Below are 12,314 nucleotides of genomic sequence, written 5' to 3' on the forward strand. Positions count from 1 at the left end.
TCAGGTAAACAAGTTTTTTCACGGGTATTCGAGTCTTTTTTTTGGGTATGCGGGCTGGGGGTATATGAAATCGGGTGTTTTTCGAGTATACGAGTCGGGTAATCGGGATTGTGTCTAAAGCGATACCCTGATCCAGACCCGTAGAAAAGTTTAAAACCATTCCCATACCAGCCCTAGACCAATTTACCCGGCCCAAAAATACCGAGTTTCGGGTTTCTCCATCGGGTACGAGTTTTTTTGTCATCCCTTCGTCTAGTTGAGAGGGTTTGCCGTTGTCCAATAATACCACCTGCACCACCATATTGGTATTTGCCGTAATATATACACTAATCATATTACTTTCAATTAGGGGTGCACAAAACCCGGTTCCGGTTAAACAAAATAAAATGGTTTAAAAAAGCACGTTTTTTTCGGTTCCGGTTTTTCGGAGTCGATTTTTTTGGTTGTTTTCGCGGACGGTTTTTTCGTTTCTGAACCGGTTCAGTTTTTTTGGTTATTTATCCCGATTCGAGTTTGGATTCTTTCCGGATTCGATTTTCACCAATTATATATTACCGGTTATATATTACTAGTTCGATTTGATAATGTCTGAACAACGTACAATAATATAAACAATATAATCATAAGTTATAACGCTTAAACAACTGTAAATAACACAAATAATTATCAACATATTTTATTTAATAAATACAATCATATATGCACTCAAAAATTTTGGTTTAAAATATGCACTATGGGCAACTTAGTATATAGTAACATATTACATACCTATATCAGTTTAACCCAACCAAAAGAAAATAGCATATGAATACCTTTAATCTATCTATCTATCTATTCTATACACACTTATAAATCAAGGAAGTGAGTTCTAGGTGTCGGCTCCTCATTAAACGCTTCCTACATGTTCATTTTTAATTGGTTCATAAAATTAAAGGCTGATGACATGGAATCCCATGCGGCCAAAATTTGAAATCAATTAACCCTAAGACCACTCCCTATAGTTCATTACCCGTTCATTACCCGTCATTACCCGTAACTAACCATAGGCAAGAGGTAGTTACCCGCTTTAGTAACCCGCATCCACCATCAATTTAACGGAAGTTTTAAGTTTAGTTATAGGAATTGTGGGTTCAGTTACTTTTTATTGTTGAACTTGATGCTTTATTGCTTGTACGTTGTATATTAAGAGGAGTATTGTTTAATTATGAGCAAGGTTGCAAAAATCGTAAAAATCGGCCGAGTTCTCGCCGAGAAATCGTTTTAGAGTTGCTGCCGAGTTCTCGTTTTGAAATCGGCTTAAAATTGGTCAACGGCCTGTTTAATCGGTCAACGACCAATAAATTGAGTTTCTCGGCCAAAAATCGGTCAAATCTCGGTCAAACCGTCAAATCTCGTTCAATCTCGGGTATCATAAAAATTATCCCAAAATTCAACGAAAGTCAACCACTGAGAACTCCCTGAGTTCTTCCTGAGTTCTCCGAGAACTCCTAGAAATGGTCCCGCCGAGAACTCCTCGAGTTCCGATTTCTTCGACCTTGATTATGAGTTAGTTATAGGATATTAGTGTTGATGTGGCGCTGATGTGGAAGGTTATGAGGATAATAGTGCCTAAATCCGTTTCAAACGCCATTTCAAGACGCAAACTTTCTCTTCCATCGTTTGCTCAATCAAATCCCCAAATTCTTCGCTAGTTTCTTTCACCTTCGATTTCTCCATCTTTTACTTTCTTCCATCTTCAATTTCTTGGTGTGTTTTTTATTAATTGGCCTGGTGCTGCTATCGTTAACTGCTTACATTATTATTATTATTATTTTTTTTGAACGGCAAGCTTGCATCAGTCCGGACCGAAGCCTAGTCATCATTTGCGCACACACACATGTTCGGGCAGGAAACCCAAACCACACTCAGGGGATCCGACCCTTAAACCATCCCATACGGGGCAGGCGGACCGGACCTTAGTCCCAGAGCGGGTCGGTAAAACCTTTCCTTTGTGCCACCTTCAAGGAATTTCTTTCAAATAATATACTTTGTAGGTGATGAGGCTCGAACCTGAGACCTCTAGTGTAAATGAGTGAATATGAAACACTTTAATTGTATACTCTTTTAATTCTGCCACTGAACTTCAATTTTTTTTTTTTTTTTTTCCAGTTGTTTTGATCGCTGCTAATGATTCTTTATAGTATGAACTAAAGCTATTCGCGAGATTTAACAGTCCCCCTGGCTTAAGGTAACTTTATTCTTATGGTTTTCCTCGATTTCAAGGTCTTTATCTGATATTGTTTGTTCCTGATGTGTTGATGATGACGGATTTAAAATGCACTCGGAAAGGTTACATTTACATCTCATTTTTAATCTTCTCTAAACGATTTTTTTGGCACAGGTGTGAGTAACCTAAAGTTTTTATAACATGTTCTGCTTCTTCCACGTGTCCTGTAGCGGTTTTAAAAACACATAACCCGATTATAAAGGTACATGATTGAAGGAGGCGATGGAAGAATCCGGTGGAAGCGAGCATCTGCTGAAATACCTGAATACAATTTTCTTCTCGATCGTAGATTATAAAGGTACATGATTTGTTCGTCGTTTTATCAATTCAGGGTTTGAATTCACAGACATTTATCAATTCAGTTTTTTAGGTTCAAATTTCAAAACAGATCGATGAAACAGATCGTTGTTTATGAAAGGGATATGTTACATTTGTAAACACCGTCACACCTATATTTCCTATCGTCATGATATGGTTTCAAAGGTTTAGTTCTTTCGTTCTTAACCTGCTTCTATTTCTATCTAACTTATCAACCTTAATAATGATCAGATTATTCTTTTTTTTTATTATTGTCATTGTTTTTTTGACAATACACTGGATCAATGTCTATTAGTTTGTGATATAACTCAATTCGAAGTGGGCTCAAGAACTGTAATATAGATTTTGTTGTACAACAATATACATGTTGTTGTCTTTGATTTTTTTTTTTTTTTTTAACTCTTTATTAGTCTTTTTTAGTTTATATAATTCTTAAAGTAATATGGGTGGTGAGTAAGATATGAATTATTCTAGGAGCATAAACATGGCTGGGTGTTTAATACAACAAAGAAAGGACGCGTGCTGAGGGGTGACGATAACACATAAAACATTTGTGCACTCAGGTTTCGTGTCTATTATGGATCTTAGTGCTACTTTATATGTTTTGAACTCTTCATATTGTTGTACTATGCATCAAGTGAATGTTCTTTCAGTAATCGTGTTTGTTGTTAGTATTGGTCAAAAGAAAAGTCAATGTATTAAGATTTCTAAGGATGGTTATTTAATCATGTTTTCAAGTGCAAGTATTGGTCAAACAGAAAAAGTCAACAAATTCATATAGTCTGAAGTGTTGGTATTTGTCAAACAGAAAAGTCAACAAATTAATTGTGTTTGTTGTTAGTATTGGTCAAACAGAAAAGTACTCAAGTCAATTCAGTTGGATGAATTCTTTAACTCTTTAATTCATTGTGTTTGGTGGTAGTTTGACTATTTATGAAGTCAAACAGAAAATTTTATGGAAATTCATTGCAGTTTTTAAAACTCACTTTATCAAACAAAAAATTCATTGTAGTTTGTAAAACATAGTTGAATAAATAGTAGTTTGACCATTTATGAAGTCTTTAAGTCAATTCATTATAGTTTGCATATTATGAAGTCTTTTTGGATGAATGGTAGTGTGACTATTTAAAGTCAGTTAACATGAATGGCGATTTGAACCTTTTTTTGGTTGAAACTGAACTGATTATTTATGTTTTTTGCAAAACAGATTGATTTGAACCATTTACCATAAAAATGTGCTGAAGTCAAAGTATGAGGCTATCTGAAAGAGCATGAACAATTATGGTCAATACTTAGCAGTTGATCAAGTAACATCTCTTTACATAACAAAGGTATGCAAGTAGACTCAATATTTGTAAAAGTCAACTGTTGAAGTGTTTATATGTTTAACTATTTTTAGGCTTATGTCATACCTTTATGTGTTCAATCTATGATATACAATCTGATTATTTCTTGGTTACGATCTTAATATGTAATCTACTTTTTTCTACTGTGATATACAACATATGATTTTCTTCAGAAGATGTGACGGATTTATAAAACATGTATGCAAAATTTTCTACCCGCTTTATACTACTTTCAAAGATTTATCGACTGCTTCATGTTTCCTGTTTCGTGACAGATGTGGATTGCCAATATTTGGTTAAAGTGGTCATTTGGTATTGTGAAACACTGCCTGCAGACGAAACTAGGTAAAACACGATCTAACAGGCTTGAGATTAGTTATTACTCCGTATTACTAAATTTTTAACCTTTTCATTACAGATGAAAGCTACAACCATTAACTATTGGGATGGAAGCACCTGAGGTACATGAAGTTGAAGAAAAAACCATACATCAAACTGACAAGAATAAAACAATTAAATATTAAATTATTGTCTCATAACCCCTTATCAAGGTCAGAAAATATTAAATTTGGGTTGGTTAATTGTAATGGTGGCTGGTAGCTATGGAGGTGAATATGATTGTATGAAATCCAATAATTATCACCACCCTTGAGTTTTAATCATGTAGAGAATGTGATATGTAAGCTTCAGGATATTGATTATAGAAGGAATTGAAGTTATGTTGAATATTGTCTATACGGGCCGTAATTATGTCAGGATATTGATTATAATATCATTGAAGTTATGTTGAATATTGTCTGAACCTGGCAATTGGGTCGTGTCAGGTCGGGGTTGGGTCAGGTTCAAAGATCCCGAGTCCATAAAATGATGTTTAATTGTTTCCCATATGTAACATGTTTAATTGTTTGGTTTTCTGTAATTTATTTGTTTTTGATGACACGATGCAACTTTGCTTGGTTCAGGAATAGTATTCATTTTAGAGCAGGTATAGAGAGTCATGGCCTGTGACGGCGGTTAGGGCTGCCGGAAGAGATGGTGTTCCTGGTGATGTGTTGTTGGAGTTGTTGTATGTCGGTGATCGGGCTATGTTGTTGCCTGGTGGTAGGGGGAACGCTTCGTTTAAATCGGGAACTAATAAGGTGCCTAGGATTGCCGATAATGGAGAAGAAGGTCCTGAAATGTGAGTTCTGCTTAACTTATGTAATAATATGAACTTTGTTGTGTATGATTTCAGATCAAAATTGATTGTGACTGATGTTTGTTACCAGGTGGTTTGAATTAGAGCTTAAATTGGTTGCAGATATTGGAATAGTGGGTGCTCCAAATGCGGTAGAAAAAGCACTCTTTAAGTGTTATTAGTGTTGCTCAGCCAAACATTGCAAATTACCCATTTACAACATAACTTCCCAATTTGGGTGTGGTTTCATTTGATTACGATGCTTCGATTGTTGTAGCGGATCTTCCGGGTTTACTTGAAGGTGCTCACCGAGGTTTTGGTTTGGGCCATGAGTTTCTTAGGCATACCGAAAGATGTTCAGCTATGGTATATTTCTTTTTGATAACAAATTACAATGTCTATATACGTTTTGAAATAAATTATTGTGAATTAATGGTTGAATGATGGAAATGGAGGCTTTAGGTACACATTGTTGATGGCTGTACATACAATAAATGTAAAGATTTTGTTCAAATTAATAGTTATATATTTTACTACGTGTTTGTAGATGTGGCTTGAAATGATACTGACATCTACTTATTTTTGCAATAGATACATGGACTTCGATGGAAGGTTTCAGCATGTGCTTGAGGCATGCTGTGTTAACAAGTCACTGATAAAACGTGGCGTCAAGGAAGGTGATACAGGCATCATTGGAGAGGTATAATTATTGTGAAACGGATTTGACTGTAATCTTCAACCCTTTGAAAATAAATTAGAAGAAAAAAAGATATGAATAACTAACTAGTCACATCATTTTAATTTCCTGGTAGATTTAAACTGTATGTGAAAAATGGGTCGATTTGGTTTATAATACTTGGCAAAAAAGGTTTCCTTCGATTGTTATTATTAAAAAAAAAAATGTTGGGTCATTATTCTGATTATACTTTTGTGATAATAAACTACCTCTATTTCTTAAGGAAAGGTCTTAGAATGACTATGTTTTTTTTGTAAACATATAAGTCGGTCATTTTTTTCCTGATTGTTTGAATGTGTATTACTATGTTTGTTTTTTGTTTTAATTGTTTGAATGTGTATGACTATGGATTGTATACTCAGTTTTCTAATAATGAGAGTCAATAAAGGTGGATTGGTCAAGATGTTGGTATTTTTGTATTTCTCTGTTCTTGGATCATCAATTAATGATGCCAAGTGCATTAGGGATGTCCAACATGTTGTGGTATATTAGTAGGGTTTTTATTTTCTTTCACAATGTAATTCACCATCCTTTCGTGCATAGTTGGTCATAGGCTTAAGAATGTTGGATTAAACACCAAATTCTTACATTCTTCAACTGGAATCTAATTGCTTATTGTACTGCTTATTGTTACATCGGATGGTAGTATTGATGCTTTTTTTAGAACATAGTATTGATGGTAGTCTTAACTGTCCAATTTGATCCCTTGGCCCGTTTGGACTACATAGTGTCAAAACGGGTATTTCTTGGTTTGTACACGTCCACAATGTCATGTTAGGTGTATTGGCAGGTTTTCGTATCTTAAAAACGAGTCTTGAATAACAATAAATTGTTTTTGGCTTGCGGTAGGATATTAGAAAACATAAAGATTTCATGTTTTAAGGTTTAGGCTATTTCGGAAATTATTAACATTGTTGTAAGGTGTTGTAGCAAAAGGTTTTAGCAAAGTGGCTCTTTTGTGAAATGAAGAATGTAGTAATTTAGCTCTGAAACGGGATCGATTTCTTGCTGTAAGTAGTTAAAATCCTAATAGAAATTATGACTTTCCTCATGATGCTTGATTTTTTGGTAGATTTCAGTGATATTGCTAAAACCTACCATTTGAATATCTATTTTCATCGTCACTCGAATCAATCTCAAAAAAGCAAGGCTTGAATCAGGTATATTCATTAGGTAAGAATGTTGGTGAGTATTCAGTTTTTAAGACCTATCTGCTTCTCATGAATCCCTATACTTAAACTTTCAATTTAAACAGTTCATTTAGACAGTAGTTTTTCTGGTTGGGTCTCTTCTTATCTTGTGATATACTTTGATTTCATCACCATCATTTTATAAATATATTAAAAGCTTAGCTTTTATAAGGTCAGTTCTATTGTCTAAATCTGCACTTAGTGATATGACTCTTATCACGTCTTATATAAGTAAAAAAAAAAAAAAAAAAATCTCATATTTGTTATACATAAAGTTACTATGTTTACATATAAAATCTTAAATCTTTAATTTTTACTAAACGGTTACATAATGATCATATGTGGTTACAATGCACTTACAAGTGAATGACCCAAGATTGTACATAATTGTTAATAAAAATATCAGTTGCCATTCAAATAAAAAGTATAAATACAACAAGTAAATTAAGAGAGTTGGACCTTATTATATCTCCATATGTTTGTGAGGCGGTATCGGGTACTAAACGGAAAAATACCGGTATTGTATTGAAAGTACCGTATTCAAAATTTTTAAATATATAAGTAACGATTACCGTACCGATTTTAGCTGTACGGTACGCGTTCGGTACGGTAGCGGTTCGGTTTCGGGAATTCATGTACCAATGCTCATCCCTAGTGCAAGGATCCACACCTTAACATAAATGCATAACAAATTTCGAGCTCTATTAGAACTCATTACGTAAGATAAACGAAAATAAAAAAAAATAGAATAAAATATTACCTTTGAATGAGGGTGTGCTTGGTTGGGGGTATTAGGGGATGAGGAATGGGAAAGGTAATCATTAAAGGTGGTTGGTTAGATATAATGGGAATAATCATTATAGAGTTTAGGGTAATGAAGCATTCCTCTACAAATTAATTGAGTGTAATGGGATTGAGGGAAGTGGGTAATGAAAATAATAGTTCGTAACTTCCTAAATGGTATGTAACCGTCTGTTCCACTTTTTTCGTTTTTCAAATTTAACAATTATTAACTTGTTCTTTATTTGTAAATTGTATCGAAATGATCACATATCAAGCAAATAAATATTATCTTTTTTCACTGTCATGATTGCTTTATTCTTAGCAGAAGAAAAGAATCTACATCATTTATCGTTACTTTTTGGCATCGTATCGAAAACCAAAGGCCATAACAACAAAATATTTTAAATATATTATATACGTTTATAATCAATTTATTGGATGTGTTGCTTTATAATTTTGTAAAGTTAAAACTCAAAATAAGTTATACATTTTCTAGTAGACCGAAGATATAATATGTATTAAAATGTTTTTCGAAAGCATCATTATTATTTATTGAAAAAATTACTCGTAGGTGTTAATTCATAATATCCTTTTGAAACAAGCAACAAGAATGCAATGGTTATATTCATTCCATTGTCTTAGTATTCCCATTGCCATTAGCATTCCCATTCCTTAAGATTAACCAAGCACACCCTGAGTTTTGAGAGGTCGGAAATGAGAAAGAAATGAAGAAAATGAATATTTGGTTGATGAATATCATATAGTTCCAGAAAATTTATTTAAAGAACTGATACATTATTCGAAAAAATCTAGAAAATCTCATAAACTTTTATCCGAGATTTGATCAAAAATTTTAACCCGACCATCCGCAAACAACAACGCAAATTGCAAATATGAGCTTGTGCTAGTTGTCTATCATGTTATTAGCGAACTATGTAGATATTTTATTATTGGCCGAGTAGTATTGGACATGTTGAGGCTTCATTTTGCAATGAGAGGTAATATTTTCACTTATGTTTTTCATTCATCTACCGTTATTTCATATATATTTTTTTTCAAAAAATATCTTTCAATATAAAAATAATAAATAAATAAATAAATATTATCAAAAGAAAATTGTGTAATAAATGTGTTTGGATGAAACTAGCTGGAGTTGGTAGTTGAATGTAGAGCTTATGACTTGAGCTTGTAAATAGAGCTTATTTTTAAGCTTGAAGTTTAAATATATTACTTTTTATAAGTGTTTGGTAAAATAGATTTAAATATATTACTTTTTATAAGTGTTTGGTAAAATAGATGGAGCGGAGCTTATAACAATAAATTAACTAAAGAAGACAACTTAGTATATACTTCGTATTAAATAATTATACTAAGGAAAGTTATACAATTTAACAAGCTTGGAGGTTATTTTTTAAGTTTGTTTGAAGGAGTTTTTTTGAAATAATTGTGCCGTTGGTCCCTCCATTTTACCCCAAAAAGCTAACAGCGTCCCTCAAGTTTTTTTTTTGACTTTCAGCATCCCTCTATTTTACAACTTTGAGATACAGAGTCCCTCCGTCAACTTTTCGTTAAAAAGTCCGTTAACTCCTATCATGTGACTTGCATGTGAGGTTAAAGTCGTCTTTTTAACCTCCTTCTTCATTAAACTCGTGTTCTTCCCCAACATTGCAAACCCTAATTTAAAAAAACATCTATCTGGAACTTGTTTAAAAAAAACATCAAATAGATCTGAGATTCAGTAAATCCGATATTCAGTAACTCGTTCTAAACAAATCGATTTAAATTTTCGGACTGTAGCAGTAGCAGCTCGAAGAACACGATGAACAACTCAATTGGTGATTTTGGATTTAAGGCTGTTTTACATTATAATTACAACATGAAACGTGTTGTAAATCATAAGTAGAAACTTTGTGAATCCTCAATTTTAACATAAACAACAACAGTAACTCGAATTTCATGAAGAACAATGAGTTGACTTTTTGATTTTAAAACTTTGACTCGCGAATTCGAACTCATTTTGAAGAATTGAAGGCTGAAACTTTACAGATAGTTTGAGTAAAAGATTCCTAACAACTCTACATTTTTAGATTTTGAAATTTGATACGAAATCGAGATTTTGATTTAATGAACTCAAGAACAGAAGTACGAGCCTGTTTTCTTTAAATTTCTGTTTAATTTTCGAATTGCAGTAGTAGTTCCATAATGTAAACAGATAGGATAGATAACAGAATTTGTACATATCTGATTTATTATGTTTAATATTACTAATAAATATAAATATATTAATAATTAAAATACTCTTAATATTATTATTAATAATAAAAATACTAATAATAATAATAATAGAAATAATAATAATAATAATAATAATAATAATAATAATAATAATAATAATAATAATAATAATAATAATAATAATAATAATAATAATAATAAGATTCTCATTTTTTGCACCGGTGGTCCCTCGATTTTAGTGAAGAAGAGAGTAAAAAGACGAATTTACCCTCACATGCAAGGCACATGGCATGACTTAAAGGACTTTTTTAACAGAAAGTTAACGGAGGGACGCGTAATCAAAAAATGTGATAATTGAGGGACGCTGAAAGCCAAAAAAAAAACTTGAGGGACGCTGTTAGCTTTTTGGAGTAAAATGGAGGGACCAACGGCACAATTATTTCAGTTTTTTTTTAAGTTATATTTTTTTCATAAACTATACTTTTATTCTAGTTAACAAACAAAGCTTAAGAATTTATAAACTTTTAAAAATCATAAGCTTTACTATTTTTAAACTGATTACTCGGTATAACATACCATCCAAACACACCCAATATATTATTTAAGGTTAATTTAAAACATGAGTTTAGAGAGAGATACCTAAAACCGTTTTTCTCTCTATCAAAATTAATCTCGACCCAAATATATATTTATATAATTATAATTGACGATTTGTATATTGGAATTGGAATCATAATAATAATAATCCAGTTTCTTTTGGATTGGAAGCAAAAGAGAAATCAATAAAATATGGTGGATTGTGAGAAGAAACAAGTGGTGTAAAATAATTAATAACTTGCTAGAATAGAAGTTTAGTAAACAAAATATGAACAAAGAATGTACAAACTTGAAGTGTATTGTAAATGGTTTTCCTTAGTTTCAAAGGTTACATACTACCTCTTTAAATTCAAGAGAAATATTAAATGCATAATAAATGCAAACCAACTATACCTAAGAAACATTAAATGCTAGATATAAAAGAGATATCCTATAATCTCTATATTAAATGCAAGATATCTTAGAGAAATGCAAAATCTCTATATTAAATGCAAGATATCTTAGAGATATGCAAAAATCTCTACAAAATATATCTTGTGACAATAGAATCCATTTAATTAGATTGCACTAATATTTTAACACTCCCCCTTAGTGCAAACTCTCGATCAATAATCCCCAACGTTTCTCGAAATTCCATGAACTTGGTTTTCATTAGAGCTTTAGTAAAGATGTCGGCTACTTGAGCATTTGTCCTTATGTTTGCTAGCTCGATTTCCCCGCTAAGAACCTTTTCACGAATAAAATGATATCTCATTTCTATATGCTTAGTACGGGCATAAAACACGGGATTCGAAGCAAGCTTGATTGCACTTTCGTTGTCACATTTCAATTTGACAACATAATCTACTTTTTCAAGTATGTCACCAATCAATCTTCTTAACCAAATACATTCTTGAGCCGCCATTGTTGCAGCTATGTATTCTGCTTCCGTGCTAGACAAAGCAACAACATCTTGCTTCTTGCTACACCATGAAATAACCGCGGAACCCATGTTAAAACAGTAACCCGAAGTTGAATGGCGATCATTTGCGTCTCCCATCCAATCTGCATCCACGAAACCATTTAACAAAACATCATCACACTTCTTGTACCACAAACCGTGACCCATTGATCCTTTCACATAACGAAGGATCCTTTTTGCTGCATCAAGATGAACATTAGTTAGACATTGCATAAATTGAGAAACAATGCCAACCGAGTAAGAAATTTCCGGCCTTGTGATGGTTAGATAGATCAAACTCCCAACCATTTATCGGAACAACTTCACATCCTTGAGCTCTTTTCCTTGATCTTTCATTATTTTGAGGTTTGGTTCCATTGGAGTAGTCATTGGCTTTGACTCCCCCATGTTGAAACGTTCCAAGAGACTTCTTGCATAACCCCTTTGAGAGATAAAGTACCCGTTTTCTAATTTATCGACTTTCAAGCCAAGAAAACATCCAATATCCCCCAGATTCTTCATTTCAAAACGAACCGAAAGATCATCACTTAAACGAGAGATTTCTGACTCGTTTCCTCCGGTGATAATCATGTCATCAACATATAATAATACCAAAACATGGAAACCTGGTTCTTTCTTTACAAACAAACTAGAATCCGCATCAGAAATCTTAAAACCACAAAAGACAAGGTATTGTGCAACCTTACCGTACCAAGCTCTTGGAGC

At 32.8% G+C, this 12,314-nt stretch overlaps 1 protein-coding gene across 1 annotated transcript; it reads right to left on the reverse strand.

Annotated features, from left to right (window-relative positions):
* Positions 1 to 11,201: 11,201 nt before the first annotated feature.
* Positions 11,202 to 11,897, reverse strand: LOC139869577 (secreted RxLR effector protein 161-like). The gene has a single exon (XM_071857778.1). It carries the CDS (start codon positions 11,895 to 11,897, stop codon positions 11,202 to 11,204), a length of 696 nt encoding a protein of 231 aa, XP_071713879.1.
* Positions 11,898 to 12,314: the final 417 nt, after the last annotated feature.

This window comes from Rutidosis leptorrhynchoides, chromosome 1 (genome assembly GCF_046630445.1).
Source record: "Rutidosis leptorrhynchoides isolate AG116_Rl617_1_P2 chromosome 1, CSIRO_AGI_Rlap_v1, whole genome shotgun sequence".
In the NCBI taxonomy this organism is placed as follows: domain Eukaryota; kingdom Viridiplantae; phylum Streptophyta; class Magnoliopsida; order Asterales; family Asteraceae; genus Rutidosis; species Rutidosis leptorrhynchoides.

Bases quoted from the DNA above. Each gene is read 5' to 3' on its own strand.
- LOC139869577 (XM_071857778.1), bottom strand. From the start codon at position 11,897: ATGGTTGGGAGTTTGATCTATCTAACCATCACAAGGCCGGAAATTTCT.